Genomic DNA, 27,451 nt, shown 5'->3' with positions numbered 1-27,451 from the left:
TATTCTGTTCTATTCTACTCTGTTCTGTTCTATTCTGTTCTATTCTACTCTGTTCTACTCTATTCTATTCTGTTCTATTATGTTCTGTTCTATTCTGTTCTACTCTATTCTGTTCTATTCTACTCTGTTCTGTTCTATTCTATTCTGTTCTATTATGTTCTGTTCTACTCTACTCTGTTCTATTCTACTCTGTTCTGTTCTGTTCTATTATGTTCTGTTCTATTCTATTATGTTCTGTTCTATTCTGTTCTACTATATTCTATTCTATTATGTTCTGTTCTACTCTATTCTATTATGTTCTGTTCTGTTCTATTATGTTCTGTTCTGTTCTACTCTATTCTGTTCTATTCTACTCTGTTCTGTTCTGTTCTATTATGTTCTATTCTATTATGTTCTGTTCTATTCTGTTCTACTATATTCTATTATGTTCTGTTCTATTCTGTTCTGTTCTACTCTATTCTATTCTGTTCTATTCTGTTCTGTTCTACTCTATTCTATTCTGTTCTATTCTGTTCTACTCTGTTCTATTATGTTCTGTTCTGTTCTACTCTATTCTGTTCTATTCTATTCTGTTCTACTCTATTCTATTATGTTCTGTTCTATTCTACTCTATTCTGTTCTACTCTGTTCTGTTCTATTCTACTCTGTTCTATTCTGTTCTACTCTACTATGTTCTGCTCTATTCTACTCTGTTCTATTCTGTTCTGTTCTATTATGTTCTGTTCTATTCTGTTCTATTCTATTCTGTTCTACTCTATTATGTTCTGTTCTATTCTGTTCTACTCTGTTCTATTCTGTTCTACTCTATTCTGTTCTATTATATTCTGTTCTACTCTATTCTGTTCTATTATGTTCTGTTCTACTCTGTTCTACTCTGTTCTATTCTGTTCTACTCTATTCTGTTCTATTATATTCTGTTCTACTCTATTCTGTTCTATTATGTTCTGTTCTATTATGTTCTGTTCTATTATGTTCTGTTCTATTATGTTCTGTTCTATTCTATTCTGTTCTACTCTATTATGTTCTGTTCTATTCTGTTCTCTGTTCTATTCTGTTTTACTCTATTCTGTTCTATTATGTTCTATTCTACTCTGTTCTATTCTGTTCTATTCTGTTCTATTCTGTTCTATTCTACTCTGTTCTATTCTGTTCTACTCTGTTCTATTCTGTTCTACTCTGTTCTATTCTGTTCTACTCTGTTCTACTCTGTTCTGTTCTATTATGTTCTGTTCTATTCTGGTCTACTCTGTTCTGTTCTATTATGTTCTGTTCTATTCTGTTCTACTGTTCTATTCTTTTATTGCTTGGCCATGTCCCCTTTCTCTACCTACCCTTGTCCCTGAAGTGTGCACTAGTTCACTCCAATCTCGAACCTCTTCCCTGAATCGGCACTTGTTAACTCTGAAGTGTGCACTTTTCATTCCCCCTCTCGCATGTCTTTCAGAACCTGTCCAGTTGTCTATGGTGGTTGTTCAACCAGGACCCTGGTAGACTGTACCTGGAGCTGCAGTTCTTCTGTGCTGTGGCCAACTATGGACAGGTACGCTCTCGTGTCTATTAGATCATGAGTATAGAAAGGGATTTTACTGTTGCTTACTTTACCTCTCATGTTTCTCAGGGCTTCATTTCGTTTGGTATCTTTGGCCTGGACAGGCATCTGATCATTCTGCCATTCAAGAAGAGGTGAGCTAGGAACTAGGTACTTACTTCAGAGAGCATAGTGCATCGTTGTATTGTCCCAACATCAGTACCTCCTGTATGTTGTATTGTCCCAACATCAGTACCTCCTGTATGTTGTATTGTCCCAACATCAGCACCTCCTGTATGTTGTATTGTCCCAACATCAGCACCTCCTGTATGTTGTATTGTCCCAACATCAGCACCTCCTGTATGTTGTATTGTCCCAACATCAGTACCTCCTGTATGTTGTATTGTCCCAACATCAGTACCTCCTGTATGTTGTATTGTCCCAACATCAGCACCTCCTGTATGTTATATTGTCCCAACATCAGCACCTCCTCCTGTATGTTGTATTGCCCCAACATCAGCACCTCCTCCTGTATGTTGTATTGTCCCAACATCAGCACCTCCTCCTGTATGTTGTATTGTCCCAACATCAGCACCTCCTCCTGTATGTTGTATTGTCCCAAAGCCAGCACAAGGCCTGATCTAAGTCAGACTTGCCTGAGCCAGGTAGTGTGGCTGTAGAAGATGTGGTTGTTCTGCCCTCTAAGGGGCCTGTGTGTGTCCTGTCCCCCAGGTTAGTGAGCCTATGGCAGGGCAGGGAGAGTGAAGAGGAGCCCCCCTCTGTGGTTCCAGAGGAGATCAGGCTGACCTGCACTCAGTTCGTCCGCTATCATAAAGACCAGTGTGTTCAGGACATAGTGCCCATCAGAAGGTAGGCCACAACATAAACATCAATTATCATTTATTTCATTTATCATTTTTTGTAGCATGATTTCACTCCCAGGACACGTCTGATTGGTGCAGAATCAAAGCTCTAGAATCTATATTAAAACCGTTGACTTGGGTCTCTCGAGTGTCACAGCGGTGTAAGACACTCTGTCACAGTGCTAGCTGCGTCACTACAGATCCTGGTTTGATCCCAGGCTGTGTTGCAGCCGGCCGCGACCGGGAGATCCATGTGGCGGCACACAATTGGCGCCCAGCGTCGTCCGGGTTAGGGGAGGGTTTGGCCGGCAGGGATGTCCTTGTCCCATCGTGCTCTAGTGACTCCTGTGGCAGGCCGGGCGTAGTGCATGCTGACACGGTCGCCAGTTGTACGGTGTTTCCTCCGACACATTGATACGGCTGGCTTCCGGGTTAAGCGAGCAGTGTGTCAAGAAGCAGTGCGGCTTGGCAGGGTTGTGTTTCACCTCTCCAGAGTCCGTAAGGGAGTTGCAGCGATGGGACAAGACTGTAACTACCAATTTGGATATCACAAAATATGGGAAGAAAAAGGGGGTAAAATTATTTTTTTAAATACAATTTAAAAAAATAAACGGTTGACTCTTAAATGCTACTGCGTGTGCAGATCTAGTTATCCATAACTAGCATGTTACCTACGAGTTGAACTCGTTCTCTCCTAACATCCTCTCTATGCATGGCCTAGGACTTTACCCCAGATAATATCTTGCATGTTTCTACCACTAATCCTGTCTTTAGAAATGCATTAATGCATTATTGTACACTCTGTGAACGGACTGAACCTACCACAGTCTTCTTCGTTGGTAATGCATTATTGTACACTCTGTGAACGGACTGAACCTACCACAGTCTTCTTCGTTGGTAATGCATTATTGTACACTCTGTGAACGGACTGAACCTACCACAGTCTTCTTCGTTGGTAATGCATTATTGTACACTCTGTGAACGGACTGAACCTACCACAGTCTTCTTCGTTGGTAATGCGTTATTGTACACTCTGTGAACGGACTGAACCTACCACAGTCTTCTTCGTTGGTAATGCATTATTGTACACTGAACGGACTGAACCTACCACAGTCTTCTTCGTTGGTAATGCATTATTGTACACTGAACGGACTGAACCTACCACAGTCTTCTTCGTTGGTAATGCGTTATTGTACACTGAACGGACTGAACCTACCACAGTCTTCTTCGTTGGTAATGCGTTATTGTACACTCTGTGAACGGACTGAACCTACCACAGTCTTCTTCGTTGGTAATGCATTATTGTACACTCTGAACGGACTGATCTTACCACAGTCTTCTTCGTTGGTAATGCATTATTGTACACTCTGTGAACGGACTGAACCTACCACAGTCTTCTTCGTTGGTAATGCATTATTGTACACTCTGAACGGACTGAACCTACCACAGTCTTCTTCGTTGGTAATGCATTATTGTACACTGAACGGACTGAACCTACCACAGTCTTCTTCGTTGGTAACTGCGGACTTATTGTACGAACGGACTGAACCTACCACAGTCTTCTTCGTTGGTAATGCATTATTGTACACTGAACGGACTGAACCTACCACAGTCTTCTTCGTTGGTAATGCGTTATTGTACACTGAACGGACTGAACCTACCACAGTCTTCTTCGTTGGTAATGCATTATTGTACACTCTGAACGGACTGAACCTACCACAGTCTTCTTCGTTGGTAATGCATTATTGTACACTGAACGGACTGAACCTACCAGTCTTCTTCGTTGGTAATGCGTTATTGTACACTCTGTGAACGGACTGATCTTACCACAGTCTTCTTCGTTGGTAATGCATTATTGTACACTGAACGGACTGAACCTACCACAGTCTTCTTCACTGGCAATGCATTCTGGTTTTGGAGTGGTACACAATCCTGGTAGCTACTTTTCACCTTCTTGACTTCCTGTTTCTCTTACGGAACTCTCATCCTCACTAGCACTCCTTTTCTCTCTCTATTCTCCTTTCTCCTCTTCCTTCATATCTCCACCCTAGTGCTTCTGGGGAAAGCCTGAACAACGGGACAGTAGCTGAATCCTTCCTTTGATACGCAGGTGTGAGGGAGAGAGGGTTCAGGAGAGGGAGCGCTCCAGGGAGAGACCTGGTCAGGGGACTTATCCTCCATCCCAGGCCCAGACTCAGGCCACTTTCCTGGGCAGTGATCTAGTGGACTGGCTGGTGAGGGTGGGTCTGGCCCGGGACAGGGGGGAAGCCCAGCTCTATGGGGCTCAGCTCCAGCAAGGAGGGATACTGCAACACCTCACACACCAGTTTGGCTTCAGGGACGACACCCTCCTACACTACCGCTTCACCGAGAGGAGCTGGACGCCACCGATGGAGAGAAACAGCATTATGCCTCCTGTGGCCATGTAATGTTCCCAGAGAGGGAGGGAGGAGGGGGATTACTATTCAGCAGTATGCCTCCTGTGGCCATGTAATGTTCCCAGAGAGGGAGGGAGGAGGGGGGGATTACTATTCAGCAGTGTTGTTGTCAAGTCACTAAACCTTGACTCCTAAGTCCTAAACCTTGACTCCTAAGTCCTAAACCTTGACTCCTAAGTCATGGATTAGAATATTACAACACTGCTATTCAGTGAGATGAAATGTTCAGATGGAAATATAATGAGATAGAGCTGACACCATTTAGCATTCCCATTTCCACAGATCAGACAATCATATCTGTTCTGTGTCATACATTTCTATCTGAACATTTCTGTAACGTTTGCACCCTCCTGAATGAACCCAATAAGAAAGAAAGATGGTGGGCTTCATCCAGGCTCTGATCAAGAGTAGTGCACTATGAAGGGAACAGGGCTCTGGTCAAGAGTAGTGCACTATGAAGGGAACAGGGCTCTGGTCAAGAGTAGTGCACTATGAAGGGAACAGGGCTCTGGTCAAGAGTAGTGCACTATGAAGGGAACAGGGCTCTGATCAAGAGTAGTGTACTATGAAGGGAACAGGGCTCTGATCAAGAGTAGTGCACTATGAAGGGAACAGGGCTCTGATCAAGAGTAGTGTACTATGAAGGGAACAGGGCTCTGATCAAGAGTAGTGCACTATGAAGGGAACAGGGCTCTGATCAAGAGTAGTGCACTATGAAGGGAACAGGGCTCTGATCAAGAGTAGTGCACTGTGAAGGGAACAGGGCTCTGGTCAAGAGTAGTGCACTGTGAAGGGAACAGGGCTCTGGTCAAGAGTAGTGCACTGTGAAGGGAACAGGGCTCTGGTCAAGAGTAGTGCACTGTGAAGGGAACAGGGCTCTGGTCAAGAGTAGTGCACTATGAAGGGAACAGGGCTCTGATCAAGAGTAGTGCACTGTGAAGGGAACAGGGCTCTGGTCAAGAGTAGTGCACTGTGAAGGGAACAGGGCTCTGGTCAAGAGTAGTGCACTGTGAAGGGAACAGGGCTCTGGTCAAGAGTAGTGCACTATGAAGGGAACAGGGCTCTGGTCAAGAGTAGTGCACTATGAAGGGAACAGGGCTCTGATCAAGAGTAGTGCACTATGAAGGGAACAGGGCTCTGGTCAAGAGTAGTGCACTATGAAGGAACAGGGCTCTGGTCAAGAGTAGTACACTATGAAGGGAACAGGGCTCTGGTCAAGAGTAGTGTACTGTGAAGGGAACAGGGCTCTGGTCAAGAGTAGTGCACTCTGTGAAGGGAACAGGGCTCTGGTCAAGAGTAGTGCACTGTGAAGGGAACAGGGCTCTGGTCAAGAGTAGTGCACTGTGAAGGGAACAGGGCTCTGGTCAAGAGTAGTGCACTGTGAAGGGAACAGGGCTCTGGTCAAGAGTAGTGCACTATGAAGGGAACAGGGCTCTGGTCAAGAGTAGTGCACTATGAAGGGAACAGGGCTCTGGTCAAGAGTAGTGCACTATGAAGGGAACAGGGCTCTGGTCAAGAGTAGTGCACTATGAAGGGAACAGGGCTCTGGTCAAGAGTAGTGCACTATGAAGGGAACAGGGCTCTGGTCAAGAGTAGTGCACTATGAAGGGAACAGGGCTCTGGTCAATGAAGGGAATGGGGTGCCAGTTAAGTGGCCGGTGTGTGCATCCTGAGTCAGCTACTATCCCAGCTGAACCAATCAAATCCCCACAACCTCAACCAGCTCCAGTATCACAGAGAGACTTCTTTGCATGACATCTGCAGTGACTGAGATGTTGCACTGAGACTATTCAACTATTTCATATGCAACTGAACTGCCGTGTTGTTTTGTAAGACGTCTGTAATACTGTTGTAATGGACCTGAAAGTCCGTGAAGGTTTAAACGTTTCTCCACTGTTATGTTACCAGTACGGTCAGCCTGTCTGGATCAACTAAGACCAAGCAGTACCAGTACGGTCAGCCTGTCTGGATCAACTAAGACCAAGCAGTACCAGTACGGTCAGCCTGTCTGGATCAACTAAGACCAAGCAGTACCAGTACGGTCAGCCTGTCTGGATCAACTAAGACCAAGCTGTACCAGTACGGTCAGCCTGTCTGGATCAACTAAGACCAAGCAAGCAGTACCAGTACGGTCAGCCTGTCTGGATCAACTAAGACCAAGCAGTACCAGTACGGTCAGCCTGTCTGGATCAACTAAGACCAAGCAGTACCAGTACGGTCAGCCTGTCTGGATCAACTAAGACCAAGCAGTACCAGTACGGTCAGCCTGTCTGGATCAACTAAGACCAAGCAGTACCAGTACGGTCAGCCTGTCTGGATCAACTAAGACCAAGCAGTACCAGTACGGTCAGCCTGTCTGGCTCAACTAAGACCAAGCAGTACCAGTACGGTCAGCCTGTCTGGCTCAACTAAGACCAAGCAGTACCAGTACGGTCAGCCTGTCTGGCTCAACTAAGACCAAGCAGTACCAGTACGGTCAGCCTGTCTGGCTCAACTAAGACCAAGCAGTACCAGTACGGTCAGCCTGTCTGGCTCAACTAAGACCAAGCAGTACCAGTACGGTCAGCCTGTCTGGCTCAACTAAGACCAAGCTGTACCAGTACGGTCAGCCCGTCTGGCTCAACTAAGACAAAGCTTTAGCAGTGAGGTACAGCTGGTCTGTGACACATCGTTTTGTTCAAAGTGAGAGGTGAGGCCTCCAACACCACTTGAAGATCATCGCTGAGTCCGTTTTTAAAGGCCATGCGTTGACATGGTTTCCTGGAACACATGTCCTGCCTGGTCAAGTAGACAGCGTGTCCACATTCTGTGTGGAACACATGTCCTGCCTGGTCAAGTAGACAGCGTGTCCACATTCTGTGTGGAACACATGTCCTGCCTGGTCAAGTAGACAGCGTGTCCACATTCTGTGTGGAACACATGTCCTGCCTGGTCAAGTAGACAGCGTGTCCACATTCTGTGTGGAACACATGTCCTGCCTGGTCAAGTAGACAGCGTGTCCACATTCTGTGTGGAACACATGTGGAGAATGTTTCTTATGCTCATTTTATGCCAATAATGTTCTGATCAGTCATGAATATGCATTGTTATTTATTGTTCCTAATATCATGACATCATGATGGGGCGGCAGGGTAGCCTAGTGGTTAGAGCGTTGGACTAGTAACCGGAAGGTTGCGAGTTCAAACCCCCGAGCTGACAAGGTACAAATCTGTCGTTCTGGCAGTTAACCCACTGTTCCTAGGCCATCATTGAAAATAAGAATTTGTTCTTAACTGACTTGCCTGGTTAAATAAAGGTTAAAAAAAAAAAAAAATGCTCTGGTATGTTGTCCTCTGATGAGGTTTTATCAATGTGATACAAATGTCTTTGAGTATTAACAAGCAGGTTAGTGAGTTCTTGCACTTATCACTGATACTCTTGTTTAAATTCCCCTCACATAGGAATTGTGTTGTTGTTGGAGTCTGACTTTACGCAGGAAGTGACCCGGCGGTGTGACTTTACGCAGGAAGTGACCCGGCGGTCTGACTTTAAGCAGGAAGTGACCCCGCTGTGTTTGATGATGTTCCTTTGCAGAGTCTACCTTCAATTATCTGGAGAAACAAAGTGTTGATGTTAAGTGACTGAGGTGCTGTTTGTTTAGCCTGACTGCCTCAGCCTTGTAGGATGAGGTGCTGTGTGTTTAGCCTGACTGACTCAGCCTTGTAGGATGAGGTGCTGTGTGTTTTAGCCTGACTGCCTCAGCCTTGTAGGATGAGGTGCTGTGTGTTTAGCCTGACTGCCTCAGCCTTGTAGGATGAGGTGCTGTGTGTTTAGCCTGACTGCCTCAGCCTTGTAGGATGAGTGGCTGTGTGTTTAGCCTGACTGCCTCAGCCTTGTAGGATGAGTGGCTGTGTGTTTATCCTGACTGCCTCAGCCTTGTAGGATGAGTGGCTGTGTGTTTAGCCTGACTGCCTCAGCCTTGTAGGATGAGTGGCTGTGTGTTTAGCCTGACTGCCTCAGCCTTGTAGGATGAGTGGCTGTGTGTTTATCCTGACTGCCTCAGCCTTGTAGGATGAGTGGCTGTGTGTTTAGCCTGACTGCCTCAGCCTTGTAGGATGAGTGGCTGTGTGTTTAGCCTGACTGCCTTAGCCTTGTAAATGAGTGGCTGTGTGTATTATTACTGGTTGAATGTGGTCTTTTCATTGAAAATGACTGATGCTGATGGGCTGTCTATCTCAATGCTGCTGCATGACCAGCATGTGAGAAGAACACACACATCTGCTTGTGTTACTGGGTGACTGACTGACTGGATGGGTGGGTGACTGACTGACTGGATGGGTGGGTGACTGACTGACTAGATGGGTGGGTGACTGACTGACTGGATGGGTGGGTAGGTGACTGGATGGGTGGGTGACTGACTGACTAGATGGGTGGGTGACTGACTGACTAGATGGGTGGGTGACTGACTGACTGGATGGGTGGGTGGTGGGTGACTGGGTGGGTGACTGGATGGGTGGGTGGGTGACTGGATGGGGGGGTGACTGACTGACTGGAGGGGTGGGTGGGTGACTGACTGGATGGGGGGGTGACTGACTGACTGGAGGGGTGGGTGGAGGGGTGGGTGGGTGACTGACTGGATCTGGGTGACTGACTGGAGAGGTGGGTGACTGACTGGAGAGGTGGGTGACTGACTGGATGGGTGGGCGACTGACTGGATGGGTGGGCGACTGACTGGATGGGTGGGCGACTGACTGGATGGGTGGGCGACTGACTGGATGGGTGGGTGACTGACTGGGTGACTGACTAACTGACTGGGTGACTGACTGGGTGACTAACTGTTACCCTGTATGGCCTGTGGTTTACACTACAGTACTGTTACCCTGTATGGCCTGGTTTACACTACAGAACTGTTACCCTGTATGGCCTGTGGTTTACACTACAGAGCTGTTACCCTGTATGACCCTGTTTACACTACAGTACTGTTACCCTGTATGACCTGGTTTACACTACAGTACTGTTACCCTGTATGGCCCTGTTTACACTACAGTACTGTGACCCTGTACGGCCTGGTTTACACTACAGAACTGTTACCCTGTATGGCCTGGTTTACACTACAGAACTGTTACCCTGTATGGCCTGTGGTTTACACTGGGTGACTGTTACCCTGTATGACCTGGTTTACACTACAGTACTGTTACCCTGTATGGCCTGTGGTTTACACTACAGAACTGTTACCCTGTATGACCCTGTTTACACTGTACTGTTACCCTGTATGACCTGGTTTACACTACAGTACTGTGACCCTGTATGACCTGGTTTACACTACAGTACTGTTACCCTGTATGACCTGGTTTACACTGAGTACTGTTACCCTGTATGGCCTGGTTTGCACTACAGTACTGTTACCCTGTATGGCCTGGTTTACACTGGGCCTGTGGTTTACACTACAGTACTGTTACCCTGTATGGCTGTTTATACTACAGTACTGTGACCCTGGCCTGGTTTACACTACAGAACTGTTACCCTGTATGGCCTGGTTTACACTACAGAACTGTTACCCTGTATGGCCTGTGGTTTACACTACAGTACTGTTCCCCTGTATGGCCTGGGTTACACTACAGAACTGAGACACCAGATGTACTGCTACCCTGTATGGCCTGGTTTACACTACAGTACTGCTACCCTGTATGGCCTGGTTTACACTACAGTACTGTTACCCTGTATGGCCTGGTTTACACTACAGTACTGTGACCCTGTATGGCCTGGTTTACACTACAGAACTGTTACCCTGTATGGCCTGGGTTTACACTGACAGAGCTGTTACCCTGTATGACCCTGTTTACACTACAGTACTGTTACCCTGGGTGACCTGGTTTACACTGGGTACTGTTACCCTGTATGGCCCTGTTTACACTACTGTACTGTGACCCTGTACGGCCTGGTTTACACTACAGACTGTTACCCTGTATGGCCTGGTTTACACTACAGTACTGTTACCCTGTATGGCCTGTGGTTTACACTACAGTACTGTTACCCTGTATGACCTGGTTTACACTACAGTACTGTTACCCTGTATGACCTGGTTTACACTACAGTACTGTTACCCTGTATGACCTGGTTTACACTACAGTACTGTTACCCTGTATGGCCTGGTTTACACTACAGTACTGTTACCCTGTATGGCCTGGTTTACACTACAGTACTGTTACCCTGTATGGCCTGGTTTACACTACAGTACTGTTACCCTGTATGGCCTGTGGTTTACACTACAGTACTGTTACCCTGTATGGCCCTGTTTACACTACAGTACTGTGACCCTGTATGGCCTGGTTTACACTACAGTACTGTTACCCTGTATGGCCCTGTTTACACTACAGTACTGTTACCCTGTATGGCCCTGTTTACACTACAGTACTGTGACCCTGTATGGCCTGGTTTACACTACAGAACTGTTACCCTGTATGGCCTGGTTTACACTACAGAACTGTTACCCTGTATGGCCTGTGGTTTACACTACAGTACTGTTACCCTGTATGACCTGGTTTACACTACAGTACTGCTACCCTGTATGGCCTGGTTTACACTACAGTACTGCTACCCTGTATGGCCTGGTTTACACTACAGTACTGTTACCCTGTATGGCCTGTGGTTTACACTACAGTACTGTGACCCTGTATGGCCTGGTTTACACTACAGAACTGTTACCCTGTATGGCCTGTGGTTTACACTACAGAGCTGTTACCCTGTATGACCCTGGTTTACACTACAGTACTGTTACCCTGTATGACCTGGTTTACACTACAGTACTGTTACCCTGTTACTGTGACCCTGTATGGCCTGGTTTACACTACAGAACTGTTACCCTGTATGGCCTGGTTTACACTACAGAACTGTTACCCTGTATGGCCTGTGGTTTACACTACAGAACTGTTACCCTGTATGACCTGGTTTACACTACAGTACTGTTACCCTGTATGACCTGGTTTACACTGTTACCCTGTAGTGGTTTACACTACAGTACTGTTACCCTGTTTATGACCCTGTATGGCCTTTTACACAGTACTGTTAGTACTGTACTGTTACCCTGTATGGCCTGGTTTACACTACACCCTGTATGGCCCTGTTTACACTACAGTTACCCTGTATGGCCTGTGGTTTACACTACAGTACTGTTACCCTGTATGGCCTGTTTACACTACAGTACTGTTACCCTGTATGACCTGGTTTACACTACAGTACTGTTACCCCTGTATGGCCTGGTTTACACTACAGAACTGACCCTGACCTGGTTTACACTACACCAGATGTTACCCTGCCTGTGGTTTACCCTGTTCCCCTGTATGGCCTGGTTTACACTACAGAACTGAGACACCAGATGTACTGCTACCCTGTATGGCCTGGTTTACACTACAGTACTGTTACCCTGTATGGCCTGGTTTACACTACAGTACTGTTACCCTGTATGGCCTGGTTTACACTACAGTACTGTTACCCTGTATGGCCTGGTTTACACTACAGAACTGTTACCCTGTATGGCCTGTGGTTTACACTACAGAACTGTTACCCTGTATGACCCTGTTTACACTACAGTACTGTTACCCTGTATGACCTGGTTTACACTACAGTACTGTGACCCTGTATGGCCCTGTTTACACTACAGTACTGTTACCCTGTATGGCCCTGTTTACACTACAGTACTGTTACCCTGTATGACCTGGTTTACACTACAGTACTGTGACCCTGTATGGCCCTGTTTACACTACAGTACTGTTACCCTGTATGGCCCTGTTTACACTACAGAACTGTTACCCTGTATGGCCCTGTTTACACTACAGTACTGTTACCCTGTATGGCCCTGTTTACACTACAGAACTGTTACCCTGTATGGCCCTGTTTACACTACAGTACTGTTACCCTGTATGGCCCTGTTTACACTACAGTACTGTTACCCTGTATGGCCCGGTTTACACTACAGAACTGAGACATCAGACACAGATGAAGACCCAGCTAACCAGTAACTAGATAACACCAGACACAGATGAAGACCTAGCTAACCAGTAACTAGATAACACCAGACACAGATGAAGACCCAGCTAACCAGTAACTAGATAACACCAGACACAGATGAAGACCTAGCTAACCAGTAACTAGATAACACCAGACACACATGAAGACCTAGCTAGTCTGTAACTAGATAACACCAGACACAGATAAAAGGTGACACGAGTGTCTTTACCATAGATGAATAGTGTAAACTTTTAATTATATTTGATGACACCTTACAGGCACCAGTAGAGTGGCTGTATAAACCACACCCCTCCACAAACACGCCTTCTCCGATGTTGGTTACAAAGCGGTCACTTATTTAAATTAGGTAAGAGAATATCATGTTACCATTGGTGTATTAAAATGAGTTGGGTTGATGTCACCCCTTTTCCCTTCATGATCCTGAAATGTTTGACATGGGGGGGGACCAGTAGCTTTATGACCAACCTTGATCAATGTAGGAGAAACACTCATTGTTTCATACTTTGGTCATCATACTTTGATCTGGTTTCATCCAAATATCATCAAATTTCATGAAAAACACGACTGTTCATGACCTTTAAGTATCCTCGGCATAGTGTCAGTTAAGACGTTTCTCTGCCCCTGAAACAAAGTCTATAAACTCCTCTGTGTAAAGCTGTAGTGGTGGTGGCCAATCCAGTCCAGCGGGGTCAGTCAAGTTGAATCAGACCCAGCATGGCTGTATTTCAGCAGGGTCATCTCCTCTTTCTGTCGTCAGCTGCTTGTCCCTGGTTCTGTCTGTGTCGTCCATTCTGCTGAAGCCCGTCCAGTTGGAGGTGGTTCTGGCTGTAGAGCTTGATAAGGGCTCCGGGAAGCAGGGCCACACAGGCGATGGCCAACAGCTGTAGCAGCGTCCCCCAGGAGAAGATATCGTCCAGGGAAGAGATCTCTGACAGGATGGAGCCAGTCCGCACGCAGATGAAGTTATACGGGATCAGACCTGATGACGGAGAGACTGGGTTAGACCTCCTAGATAAACACTAGACCTGGGGAAGGAGATAATGGGTTAGACCTCCTAGATAAACACTAGACCTGGGGAAGGAGACGAGAGACTGGGTTAGACCTCCTAGATAAACACTAGACCTGGGGAAGGAGAGGAGAGACTGGGTTAGACCTCCTAGATAAACACTAGACCTGGGGAAGGAGAGGAGAGACTGGGTTAGACCTCCTAGATAAACACTAGACCTGGGGAAGGAGAGGAGAGACTGGGTTAGACCTCCTAGATAAACACTAGACCTGGGGAAGGAGAGACTGGGTTAGACCTCCTAGATAAACACTAGACCTGAGGAAGGAGAGACTGGGTTAGACCTCCTAGATAAACACTAGACCTGGGGAAGGAGAGGAGAGACTGAGTTAGACCTCCTAGATAAACACTAGACCTGGGGAAGGAGAGGAGAGACTGGGGAAGATAAACACTAGACCTGGGGAAGGAGAGAAAGACTGGGTTAGACCTCCTAGATAAACACTAGACCTGGGGAAGGAGACTGGGTTAGACCTCCTAGATAAACACTGGGGAAGACCTAGACCTGGGGGGAGAGAGAGACTGGGTTAGACCTCCTAGATAAACACTAGACCTGGGGAAGGAGAGGAGAGACTGGGTTAGACCTCCTAGAAACACTAGACCTGGGGAAGGAGAGACTGGGTTAGACCTCCTAGATAAACACTAGACCTGGGGAAGGAGAGGAGAGACTGAGTTAGACCTCCTAGATAAACACTAGACCTGGGGAAGGAGAGGAGAGACTGGGTTAGACCTCCTAGATAAACACTAGACCTGGGGAAGGAGAGACTGGGACCTCCTAGATAAACACTCCTGGGGAAGGAGAGGAGAGACTGAGATCCTAATAAACACTAGACCTGGGGAAGGAAGGAGAGACTGGGTTAGACCTCCTAGATAAACACTAGACCTGGGGAAGGAGAGGAGAGACTGGGTTAGACCTCCTAGATAAACACTAGACCTGGGGAAGGAGAGACTGGGTTAGACCTCCTAGATAAACACTAGACCTGGGGAAGGAGAGACTGGGTTAGACCTCCTAGATAAACACTAGACCTGATGAAGGAGAGGAGAGACTGGGTTAGACCTCCTAGATAAACACTAGACCTGATGAATGAGAGACTGGGTTAGACCGCTGAGCTAAAGGCGATATGGGAGGAGGGAGAGTTCGGAACAGTAAAGGTGGACATGATCTGGTAATTAATTACATGTTGTAGCAGTACTTCAATGTAACAAGGGAGAGACTGTGTTAGCCTTCTGAGCTAAAGCCTAGACATTAACTTAGTGAGCTAATGTAAGTCTTCATGTCTTAAGCAAAATGACGTATCGTGTCATTCTCAGTAGTATTATATAATAGTCCTGTGTGTTGTGTGGCAGTGCTGCTTCTCACCGATGAGTACGGAGAAGAAGAACATGGAGACAGGGATGTTGAGGATGGGGGACGTCACGTTCAGGAACCAGTTAGGAGTCATGGGGAAGAACCGCAGGAACAGGAGGAAGAAGAACAAACTGCTACGGTTCTCCTCCACCTGACAGAGAGGGAAGGAGGGCATGGGAGAGGAGGAGGGAGAGAGAGGGAAGGAGGGCATGGGAGAGGAGGAGGGAGAGAGAGGGAAGGAGATGGGAGAGAGGAGGGAGAGAGGGAAGGAGATGGCATGGGAGAGAGGAGGAGGTAGAGAGGGAAGGAGAAAAGATGGGAGAGAGAGGAGGTAGAGAGGGAAGGAGAAAAGATGGGAGAGGAGGAGGAGAGAGAGGGAAGGAGGGCATGGGAGAGAGGAGGAGGTAGAGAGGGAAGGAGAGGGCATGGGAAAGAGGAGGGAGGTAGAGAGGGAAGGAGAGGGCATGGGAGAGAGGAGGAGGTAGAGAGGGAAGGAGAAAACATGGGAGAGAGGGGGAGGGAGAGAGGGAGGTAGAGACGGGGTGGGAGAACGAAGGAGGTAGAGAGGGAGGGTGGGAGGAGGTAGAGAGGGGGTGGGAGAACGGATGAGGTAGAGGGGGAAGGAGGGGGGTGGGAGAACGGATGAGGTAGAGAGGGAAGGAGGAGGGGTGGGGGGAGAGGAGGAGGTAGAGAGGGAAGGAGGGGGTGGGAGAGAGGAGGAGGTAGAGAGGGGGTGGGGGAGAGGAGGAGGTAGAGAGGGGGTGGGAGAACGGATGAGGTAGAGGGGGAAGGAGGGGGGTGGGAGAACGGATGAGGTAGAGAGGGAAGGAGGAGGGGTGGGAGAGAGGAGGTAGAGAGGGAAGGAGGAGGGGTGGGAGAGAGGGAAGGTAGAGAGGGGGTGGGGGGGTGGGAGAGAGAAGGTAGGAGGTAGAGGGGGAAGGAGGGGGGGTGGGAGAACGGATGAGGTAGAGGGGGAAGGAGGAGGTAGAGAGGGAAGGAGGAGGGGTGGGAGAGAGGAGGAGGTAAAGAGGAAGAGAGAACTGTCATTTTAAATGTACTTATTAATGAATGATTGGAGGGATATTACTAAAGTCCCAACACTGTAAAAGAACACATGGCATTCTGCATTCTTACCCCGTGTAACACGCTTAGTTATGTTTCCCTGGCCACTGTTTATGTATTCCTATTGGTCGCTTGAATTTACATATCAATAAGGTGTTATGTCATAGGTCATGCTTGCAGATAGGGAGAGGTCACATTCTGAAATAGTACATTATATACTTCTATGGCCTTTTATTGTCCCCAGCACAAGGTGCACATTTGTAATGATCATGCTATTTTAATCAGCTTCTTGATATGCCACACCTGTCAGGTGGATGGATTATCTTGGCAAAGGAGAAATGCTCACTAACAGGGTTATAAACAAATATGCGTACAACATTTGAGAAAAATACGCTTTTCGTGCATATGGAAAATGTCTGGGATCTTATTTCAGCTCATGACATTTTACATGTTGTGTTTATATTTTAGTTCAGTGTATATTTGTGTCCAGTACCTGTTAGATATTGGTGGCTTCCTGGGATGCACTTTTCTATAAGAGAGAGTTACCCAGCATGCTCTAATTCAGTTATTTCCATGCCAACAGACGATTCACAAATCTGCAGCGATCAACATACTGTTGTACTGAACATGTATTTCCTGGTGTCTATTAATCACCAATCAACTGGGACCGCTGGCTGGACAGTCTTTTCTTTACAAACCAAAAACCCAAGAGAGTTACGAAGTACGATCACATCTGTTATACTGGTGATCAGACCAGTCTTCTGTTCCTCACTGGTCATCTGTTATACTGGTGATCAGACCAGTCTTCTGTTCCTCACTGGTCATCTGTTATACTGGTGATCAGACCAGTCTTCTGGTCATCTGTTATACTGGTGATCAGACCAGTCTTCCTTCCTCACTGGTCATCTGTTATACTGGTGATCAGACACTGTTATACTGGTGATCAGACACTGTTATACTGGTGATCAGACCAGTCTTCTGTTCCTCACTGGTCATCTGTTATACTGGTGATCAGACCAGTCTTCTGTTCCTCACTGGTCATCTGTTATACTGGTGATCAGACACTGTTATACTGGTGATCAGACACTGTTATACTGGTGATCAGACCAGTCTTCTGGTCATCTGTTATACTGGTGATCAGACCAGTCTTCTGGTCATCTGTTATACTGGTGATCAGACCAGTCTTCTGCTCCTCACTGGTCATCTGTTATACTGGTGATCAGACACTGTTATACTGGTGATCAGACCAGTCTTCTGCTCCTCACTGGTCATCTGTTATACTGGTGATCAGACACTGTTATACTGGTGATCAGACCAGACTTCTGCTCCTCACTGGTCATCTGTTACACCTGTCTAACCTAATGTGTAAACCAAGGACACTATAAGAGGAGACACACACACACACACACACACATCCCTCTAGACACCTTGTTCTGCAGCATGTCCACCTTGTCAGGGAACAGGCGTGTGACGTAGCTCTTCCCGAAGGCAGCAGAGAGCAGGTAACAGAAGGTAGAGCCGGTGGTGGTTAGAAGACAGGCCAGGACCAGACCCTGCCATGGACCAAACAGCGCCCCCGCCAGCATGTTCTGGGAAGCACAGGGGATGAGCATGGTGAGGAGTGGTGGAAAAAGTACCCAATTGTCATACTTGAGTAAAAGTAAAGATACCTTCATAGAAAATGACTTAAGTGAAAGTCACCCAGTAAAATACTACTTGAGGAAAAGTCAAAGTATATGATTTTTAAATATACTTAAGTACCAAAAGTTAACTGAAAACATAAATCATTTCAAAATGCTTATATTAAGCAAACCAAACAACACAATGTTCTAGTTTGTTTATCTACAGATAGCCAGGGTCACTCTCCAACACTCCCACACTCCAACACTCCCACACTCCAACTCTCCAACACTCCCACACTCCAACTCTCCAACACTCCCACACTCCAACACTCTGACTCTCCAACACTCTGACTCTCCAACACTCCCACACTCCAACACTCCAACTCTCCAACACTCCCACACTCCAACACTCCCACACTCCAACACTCTGACTCTCCAACACTCCCACACCCTGACTCTCCAAGACTCCCACACTCTGACTCTCCACACTCCCACACTCCAACACTCTGACTCTCCAACACTCCCACACTCCAACACGCTGACTCTCCCACACTCCAACACTCCACACTCCAACTCTCCAACACTCCATCACTCTGACACTCCAACTCTCCGACTCTCCAACACTCCCACACTCCAACACCCTGACTCTCCAACACTCCCACACTCCAACACTCTCTCAACACACTCCAACTCCAACACTCTGACTCTCCGACTCTCCAACACTCCCACACTCCAACACCCTGACACTCCAAGACTCCAACACTCTGACTCTCCAACACTCCCACACTCTGACTCTCCAACACTCCCACACTCCAACACTCTGACTCTCCAACACTCCCACACTCCTCTTCACACTCCCACACACTCCAACACTCCCACACTCCAACACTCTGACTCTCCAACACTCCCACACTCCAACACCCTGACTCTCCAAGACTCCTACACTCCCACACTCTGACTCTCCAACACTCCCACACTCCAACACTCCAACACTCCCACACTCCAACACTCTGACTCTCCCACACTCCGACACTCTTGACACTCCCACACTCTGACACTCCAACACTCCCACACTCCAACACTCTGACTCTCCCACACTCCGACACTCTGACACTCCAACACTCCCACATTATTTACAAATGAAGCATGTGTGTTTAGTGAGTCCACCAGATCAGAGGCAGTAGGGAAAAGTGTGAATTGGACCATTTTCCTGTCCTGCTAAGCATTCAACATGTAACTAGTACTTGTGGGTGTCAGGGAAAATGTATGGAGTAAAAAAGTACATCATTTTCTTTAGGAATGTAGTGAAATAAAAGTTGTCAGAAAATATAAATAGTAAAGTACAGATACCCCAAAAAACGACTTAAGTACTACTTCAAAGTATTTTTACTTAAGTACTTTACACCCCTACTGGTGAGGGTCAGGAGGCTGTTCTGACCATGGATGGAGGTTCTGGTCTTAGGGTCATAGGTTCATGGAAACAAAGTGTGTGTTCCATGGATGGAGGTTCTGGTCTTTAGGGTCATAGGTTCATGGAAACAAAGTGTGTGTTCCATGGATGGGTGTAATGTTAGTCTCTCTCACCAGGAAGGAGGAGCCAGGGATGGCGAAGGACTGTTTGTAGATGTAGGCACTACAGAACAGCAGCACCATGTAGCCTGTGTGTTCTGTCTTATAGAACTGCAGCATCTCAGCCAGCTCCCTCAGCTCATCCAGGTCCGACGGGAACTTCAGTCTGGAAGGAAACAAACACCGGCAACATCAGATAACATGGTTCCTAGTACTAGTAGTCAGATTTAGACCTAAATATTGTCACCTAGTTACTGTTTGCACCAGGGGGATTTTCTTTTTTTCTTCAAACGGGAATTGAGGACACTGAGGACAGAGCATTAAAGGTAACACAGGCGAAGGCCATAGGAAGGGGTTATAGGTCATAGGAAGGGGTTATAGGTCATAGAGAAGGGGTTATAGGTCATAGGAAGGGGTTATAGGTCATCGGAAGGGGTTATAGGTCATCGGGGTCATAGGAAGGGGTTATAGGTCATAGGTCATAGAAAGGGGTTATAGGTCATAGAAAGGGGAAGGGGTTATAGGTCATAGAAAGGGGTTATAGGTCATAGGGGGTTATAGGAAGGAAGGGGTTATAGGTCATAGGAAGGGGTTATAGGTCATAGGAAGGGGTTATAGGTCATAGGAAGGGGTTATAGGTCATAGGAAGGGGTTATAGGTCATAGAAAGGGGTTATAGGTCATAGGAAGGGGTTATAGGTCATAGGAAGGGGTTATAGGAAGGGGTTATAGGTCATAGAAAGGGGTTATAGGTCATAGGAAGGGGTTATAGGTCATAGGAAGGGGTTATAGGTCATAGAAAGGGGTTATAGGTTATTAGTTATAGGAAGGGGTTATAGGTTATAAATTATAGGAAGGGGTTATAGGTCATAGGAAGGGGTTATAGGTCATAGGAAGGGGTTATAGGTTATAGGAAGGGGTTATAGGTTATAGGAAGGGGTTATAGGTTATAGGAAGGGGTTATAGGTTATAGGAAGGGGTTATAGGTTATAGGAAGGGGTTATAGGTTATAGGGGTTACAGGTTATAGGAAGGGGTTATAGGTTATAGGAAGGGGTTATAGGTTTCAGGAAGGGGTTATAGGTTATAAATTATAGGAAGGGGTTATAGGTCATAGGAAGGGGTTATAGGTTATAGGAAGGGGTTATAGGTTATAGGACGGGGTTATAGGAAGGGGTTATAGGTTATAGGAAGGGGTTATAGGTTATAGGAAGGGGTTATAGGTTATAGGAAGGGGTTATAGGAAGGGGTTATAGGTTTCAGGAAGGGGTTATAGGTTATAAATTATAGGAAGGGGTTATAGGTCATAGGAAAGGGTTGTAGGTCATAGGAAGGGGTTATACAGCCATATAGGAAGGGCCATAGTACACACAGCCATTGTAGGTCATAGTACAGAAGGGGTTAAGTTATAGCCAGTAGGAGGGGTTATAGGTTATATGAAGGGGTTATAGGTTATAGAAGGGTTATAGGTTACACAGGAAGGGGTTATAGGTTATAGCCACAGCCATAGTACACAGCAGTACAGACAGCCATAGTACACACAGCTGTAGTACACTACAGCCGTATTACACACAGCCGTAGTACAGACAGCCATAGTACACACAGCCATAGTACACACAGCCGTATTACACACAGCCGTAGTACAGACAGCCGTAGTACAGACAGCCGTAGTACAGACAGCCGTAGTACAGACAGCCATAGTTGTAGTCATATAGGGAAGACATAATGCTCAGCCCCCAGTCTGCTGGTGTATGACTCGTCTAAACTTGACTCTCTAGAGTATTGAGAATCTGGGGACACCCTAATCTGACATCATAGACAGGTCAAACACAGACTAAAGTGGGCATGGCTGGTGCCCGTGTGCAGCATGAGAGGGAGAGGTTTCCAGATGGCAGAGAGAGAGAGTATGAAACAGGATATGGGACAGAAATAGCGGCTTTTGCTCTGGGATTTCTGCCTCTGCTAGTTTCGATGCTGGAAGTATCAGACTCCTCAGCCGTGACACAGACACAAACAGAATGAACCATAAACCATGAAACCTGAGCTGCTGGTATCACATCTAATTGTTGAGCTGTATGGGATGAATGGAAGGCAAAGCCACTGTGGTTAGGATCTCAGATGTGTTTTCCTCAGCACACCGTGTCCAGTGTTATGTCCTGGGTAGCACCTCATCAGAACCGTCCTGTGTGTATCCCTCCGCACACCGTGTCCAGTGTTATGTCCTGGGTAGCACCTCATCAGAACCGTCCGCACACCGTGTCCAGTGTTATGTCCTGGGTAGCACCTCATCAGAACCATCCGCACACCGTGTCCAGTGTTATGTCCTGGGTAGCACCTCATCAGAACCGTCCGCACACCGTGTCCAGTGTTATGTCCTGGGTAGCACCTCATCAGAACCGTCCTGTGTGTTATCCCTCATCAGAACCACACCGTGTCCAGTGTTATGTCCTGGGTAGCACCTCATCAGAACCGTCCTGTGTGTATCCCTCCGCACACCGTGTCCAGTGTTATGTCCTGGGTAGCACCTCATCAGAACCATCCGCACACCGTGTCCAGTGTTATGTCCTGGGTAGCACCTCATCAGAACCGTCCTGTGTGTATCCCTCACACACCGTGTCCAGTGTTATGTCCTGGGTAGCACCTCATCAGAACCATCCGCACACCGTGTCCAGTGTTATGTCCTGGGTAGCACCTCATCAGAACCGTCCTCACACCGTGTCCAGTGTTATGACCTGGGTAGCACCTCATCAGAACCGTCCTCACACCGTGTCCAGTGTTATGTCCGGGGTAGCGCCTCATCAGAACCGTCCTCACACCGTGTCCAGTGTTATGTCCTGGGTAGCGCCTCATCAGAACCGTCCTCACACCGTGTCCAGTGTTATGTCCTGGGTAGCGCCTCATCAGAACCGTCCTCACACCGTGTCCAGTGTTATGTCCTGGGTAGCGCCTCATCAGAACCGTCCTCACACCGTGTACAGTGTTATGTCCTGGGTAGCACCTCATCAGAACCTTCCGGTGGTGGACCTGGCAGGAGACCCTAGAGACCAGTGGTGTCCTCCTGTCCAGGCCGTCCATCCACCTCTGGATGTCTGTTAGATCGGGTTAGATCAGAGCTGTATGTTCTCATACTCATCAGACTGAGGAGGACAGTATTTCAGGGCAAGTGAACCTAAGCCAACCAAGACAAGTGTGTCCTGTCCAGGGTTAGATCAGAGCTGTATGTTCTCATACTCATCAGACTGAGGAGGACAGTATTTCAGGCCAAGTGAACCTAAGCCAACCAAGACAAGTGTGTCCTGTCCAGGGTTAGATCAGAGCTGTATGTTCTCATACTCATCAGACTGAGGAGGACAGTATTTCAGGCCAAGTGAACCTGAGCCAACCAAGAGAGGCCACGGCCAGATCTCCACTGGGGCAGAAACCATAAACATAGGAGAGAAGGTGGGGCTGGATGAGACACACAGGGGTTTAGAGTAGGCCTATAGGAACATCATCTGAAAACAGGAACTACTGTGATATAAACAACACCATCAGGCAAGGACAAATACTTTGAGAGAACAGCAACCAGCTGTGACATTTCCTCTGAATTAGCCTACACTGACAAGTCAGGTGTTTGATGATGCCATTTTCATAACTTAAAGTCGGGCGATCGTCTGAGGGAAATAAGATGCTGCCAAACGCAGTGATTATGACAGCACCTCTATGGACTCTGCGCCGTCTGTCAATACACTTATCAACATCATAATCCTACAACAGATAACCACTCTGGGACTTTAATGTTACATTAGATCTATTACATAAATGGTGATGTCACTATGCTATTATTACCCCTAATAAAACACTGTGGAAGTCGCTATATATTGACTTATTTGCCAAGTTGTATACGTAAACATGTCCTAGAAAGTGTCATTGTACAAGCAGGCAGCTGTTGTAGCCTATAATTATTATGCTAATAGCTAAAAAAAAAGAAAAAAGAAAGTCTTGCGACATCTGGCAAATTGTAGCTATAGATCTGTTGAGGCTGGCTACCTGTACTCTACAACTTCCACGTCCCCCTCTGCGCTCTCGTTGTTTAACTCCACCGCATGTCGCCGGTGAAGATGTTGCGGTCCGGGCGGCAGGAAAGTGGACAGGAGATAGAGGTATAACGTTGCCGCTCCTACCACAGATAATAAACCCGAAATGGAGCCCATTGCTACGCGCTACACCGACCTCCTATCAGAAAGGCTTGTTCGGTGACCGACTCCCGGTGTCGGTGTTGAGAAGTGAACGTCACAGAATACCTTCTGACAGTTGCCCTGTGGTCCTGGAATGCTTTCAACTATGTCTTCACTAGAGGGCAGCCTCGTGTTCTCTAGTGGACAAGTACCAGACTAGAGTATTGAGGATCGTTGTCTGGACCTTGATGTTATGAACTACAGTTGGCTCTCGTTACACCAAAATATGTTTTTGGGCAACAAGCTTATTTCTCTGCATTTACAACAGACATTGCTGAAGGTATTAGCTTGTTTCTCTGCACTACAACAGACATTGCTGAAGGTATTATCTTGTTTCTCTGCACTACAACAGACATTGATGAAGGTATTATCTTGTTTCTCTGCACTACAACAGCTGGGTTATGATGAAGGTATTATCTTGTTTCTCTGCACTACAACAGACATTGATGAAGGTATTATCTGGTTTCTCTGCACTACAACAGACATTGCTGAAGGTATTATCTGGTTTCTCTGCACTACAACAGCTGGGTTATGATGAAGGTATTATCTTGTTTCTCTGCACTACAACAGCTGGGTTATGATGAAGGTATTATCTTGGTTTCTCTGCACTACAACAGCTGGGTTATGATGAAGGTATTATCTGGTTTCTCTGCACTACAACAGCTGGGTTATGATGAAGGTATTATCTGGTTTCTCTGCACTACAACAGACATTGATGAAGGTATTATCTGGTTTCTCTGCACTACAACAGCTGGGTTATGATGAAGGCATTATCTTGTTTCTCTGCACTACAACGGCTGGGTTATGATGAAGGTATTATCTGGTTTCTCTGCACTACAACCAACATTGATGAAGGTATTATCTTGTTTCTCTGCACTACAACAGACATTGCTGAAGGTATCATCTGGTTTCTCTGCACTACAACCAACATTGCTGAAGGTATTATCTTGTTTCTCTGCACTACAACAGCTGGGTTATGATGAAGGTATTATCTGGTTTCTCTGCACTACAACAGACATTGATGAAGGTATTATCTGGTTTCTCTGCACTACAACAGCTGGGTTATGATGAAGGTATTATCTTGTTTCTCTGCACTACAACAGCTGGGTTATGATGAAGGTATTATCTGGTTTCTCTGCACTACAACAGCTGGGTTATGATGAAGGTATTATCTGGTTTCTCTGCACTACAACAGCTGGGTTATGATGAAGGTATCATTACATTGTTAATAATGTATTACAACACTACAACACCAAGTAGTGAAACTGAGTGAAGTTACACTCAGCCACCAGTAGAGGGCAGGCTCACTTGGGGCTCATGTACAGTACAACACACTGAAACTCACCCTACTGTACATGTGCTTATAGCTTGCAGAAACGTACCACCTCTATTGCGAATGCAGATACACTGATTCACCACATTATTAACCTGATCCCACCAAGGATCCAAAATTACCTTGTGTCTGCCTTGATGTTCACACAGAACCCAGAACGATATGTGACCACTTGGTTAAAGACTCATCAATGTGATTCTAAGGGTGCTCAAATCGCTTAAAATAACCCTCATCAAGATCTGTTGCTTGTGCCTAATAGTCTGACATCACGTCATTATTACTACAAACAGATGATTCACTTCTCACAGTGGTGCTCATCTAGTACAGTCAGATCAAACATGATTCAATGTCGCAAGATCCTATAATGATTCATTAGTATTTTCACATAATAAAACTGAATAGTATATACTGTAACATAGACTTATAAAGTCACACCAAAAACACCTGTCCTTTCTTATCTGAAAATAATAAATCACAAATAAACTCTGCTGAAACTCACCACAGTGCCACTAGGCAGGATATACGCCTCGATTGAAACCAAATAGACCTACAAGAAAAGGTGTGTTAACGCCTTCTACTTTAGTCACGTTCACAAGTACAGTGAAATGCCTTTCTTTCCCTCTAAACCCAACAGCGCAGTAATTAATGTAGTACTTTAAAAACAACATGAGGTAGAACAAGAAGAAGAACACATCAAATATATCTGTAAAGTAAGTCAGCTTTATACAGGGTCAGTTCCAATAGCATGTTGACCATGTGCAGGCAGACTGGTGATAGAGGTAGGTATGTACAGGGTCAGTTCCAATAGCATGTTGACCATGTGCAGGCAGACTGGTGATAGAGGTAGGTATGTACAGGGTCAGTTCCAATAGCATGTTGACCATGTGCAGGCAGACTGGTGATAGAGGTAGGTATGTACAGGGTCAGTTCCAATAGCATGTTGACCATGTGCAGGCAGACTGGTGATAGAGGTAGGTATGTACAGGGTCAGTTCCAATGGCATGTTGACCATGTGCAGGCAGACTGGTGATAGAGGTAGGTATGTACAGGGTCAGTTCCAATAGCATGTTGACCATGTGCAGGCAGACTGGTGATAGAGGTAGGTATGTACAGGGTCAGTTCCAATAGCATGTTGACCATGTGCAGGCAGACTGGTGATAGAGGTAGGTATGTACAGGGTCAGTTCCAATAGCATGTTGCCATACCAGGCAGACTGGTGATAGAGGTAGGTATGTACAGGGTCAGTTCCAATAGCATGTTGACCATGTGCAGGCAGACTGGTGATAGAGGTAGGTATGTACAGGGTCAGTTCCAATAGCATGTTGACCATGTGCAGGCAGACTGGTGATAGAGGTCGGTATGGGCCCATTCCAAACCTTTTGAGGGCCCATCCCAAACCTTTTGATGGCCCATTCCACACCTTTTCAACCTCCTGAGGGGGAAGAGTTGCTCTTCAAACAGTCATTCTAGAAGATCTGAATGCCTATTTAAACTGATTTAATTTGATTGATATCAAATAATTGGCATGCAGTTAGGAAACGTGAAGAATCATTCACGATTGACCATGATGGCCCGTTTTGAAATGAGGTATGCCTAACATGGTGTTTAGAAATGTTTATTGAGACCACGTGTGGGCTAACACAGTGTTTATTGAGACCATATGTGGGCTAACACAGTGTTTATTGAGACCATATGTGGGCTAACACAGTGTTTATTGAGACCATATGTGGGCTAACACAGTGTTTATTGAGACCATATGTGGGCTAACACAGTGTTTATTGAGACCATATGTGGGCTAACACAGTGTTTATTGAGACCATATGTGGGCTAACACAGTGTTTATTGAGAACATATGTGGGCTAACAGTGTTTATTGAGACCATATGTGGGCTAACACAGTGTTTATTGAGACCATATGTGGGCTAACACAGTGTTTATTGAGACCATATGTGGGCTAACACAGTGTTTATTGAGACCATATGTGGGCTAACACAGTGTTTATTGAGACCATATGTGGGCTAACACAGTGTTTATTGAGACCATATGTGGGCTAACACAGTGTTTATTGAGACCATATGTGGGCTAACACAGTGTTTATTGAGACCATATGTGGGCTAACACAGTGTTTATTGAGACCATATGTGGGCTAACACAGTGTTTATTGAGACCATATGTGGGCTAACACAGTGTTTATTGAGACCATATGTGGGCTAACACAGTGTTTATAAATGTTTATTCAGCTTTCAGATAAATAAAAGGCGTTAAGACGAAGACGGTAAAGTTGTCAGGGTTTTGGCATAAAGGGGAGATTAATGACAAGATCATCATGACTGAGAAGACTTCCTGCAGTGTTGCTGTCCTGGAACATGCCACTGCTCCTGCCAGAGGACATTCTCCTCCACTAGAT

General features: G+C 46.3%; 2 protein-coding genes across 3 annotated transcripts in view; one reads left to right on the top strand and one right to left on the bottom strand.

Moving 5' to 3' along the window:
- The window catches only part of LOC112239793 (integral membrane protein GPR155-like), a 37,551-nt gene extending 32,194 nt beyond the window's left edge, over nt 1-5,357 (top strand). The window contains exons 14-17 of one of the 2 annotated variants that reach the window (XM_042318966.1): nt 1,445-1,540; nt 1,619-1,683; nt 2,261-2,398; nt 4,502-5,357. In XM_042318966.1, coding sequence (XP_042174900.1) covers nt 1,445-1,540; nt 1,619-1,683; nt 2,261-2,398; nt 4,502-4,820 — 618 coding nt within the window. In that variant the 3' untranslated portion in view covers nt 4,821-5,357. Of the gene's footprint in view, nt 1-1,444; nt 1,541-1,618; nt 1,684-2,260; nt 2,399-4,442 lie in introns of both variants that reach the window. The other variant, XM_042318967.1, reaches the window with a different exon arrangement.
- A 7,682-nt stretch (nt 5,358-13,039) lies between these two features.
- LOC121846108 (transmembrane protein 41A-B-like) lies at nt 13,040-23,786 on the bottom strand. Its single transcript, XM_042318993.1, has 5 exons — nt 23,525-23,786; nt 19,513-19,663; nt 17,734-17,895; nt 15,257-15,395; nt 13,040-13,815 (listed from the first exon to the last, which is right to left on the bottom strand). The coding sequence occupies exons 1-5, from the start codon at nt 23,686-23,688 to the stop codon at nt 13,571-13,573; spliced, it is 861 nt and encodes a 286-aa protein (XP_042174927.1). The 5' UTR covers nt 23,689-23,786; the 3' UTR covers nt 13,040-13,570.
- Nucleotides 23,787-27,451: the final 3,665 nt, after the last annotated feature.

The sequence above is a fragment of the Oncorhynchus tshawytscha genome, unplaced genomic scaffold (genome assembly GCF_018296145.1).
Source record: "Oncorhynchus tshawytscha isolate Ot180627B unplaced genomic scaffold, Otsh_v2.0 Un_contig_5015_pilon_pilon, whole genome shotgun sequence".
NCBI classification, from domain to species: domain Eukaryota; kingdom Metazoa; phylum Chordata; class Actinopteri; order Salmoniformes; family Salmonidae; genus Oncorhynchus; species Oncorhynchus tshawytscha.
Note: the sequence above shows the minus strand (reverse complement) of the source record. Positions and strands in the feature narration are given on the sequence as shown.

Excerpts from the sequence above, each read along its gene's own strand:
- LOC121846108 (XM_042318993.1), bottom strand. The coding sequence starts at position 23,688 with ATGGGCTCCATTTCGGGTTTATTATCTGTGGTAGGAGCGGCAACGTTA. Across the intron at positions 17,896-19,512 it reads TCCCTGGCTCCTCCTTCCTG|AACATGCTGGCGGGGGCGCT; the intron begins GTGAGAGAGACT and ends TGTGCTTCCCAG. Across the intron at positions 15,396-17,733 it reads TGGACATGCTGCAGAACAAG|GTGGAGGAGAACCGTAGCAG; the intron begins GTGTCTAGAGGG and ends CCTCTCTGTCAG.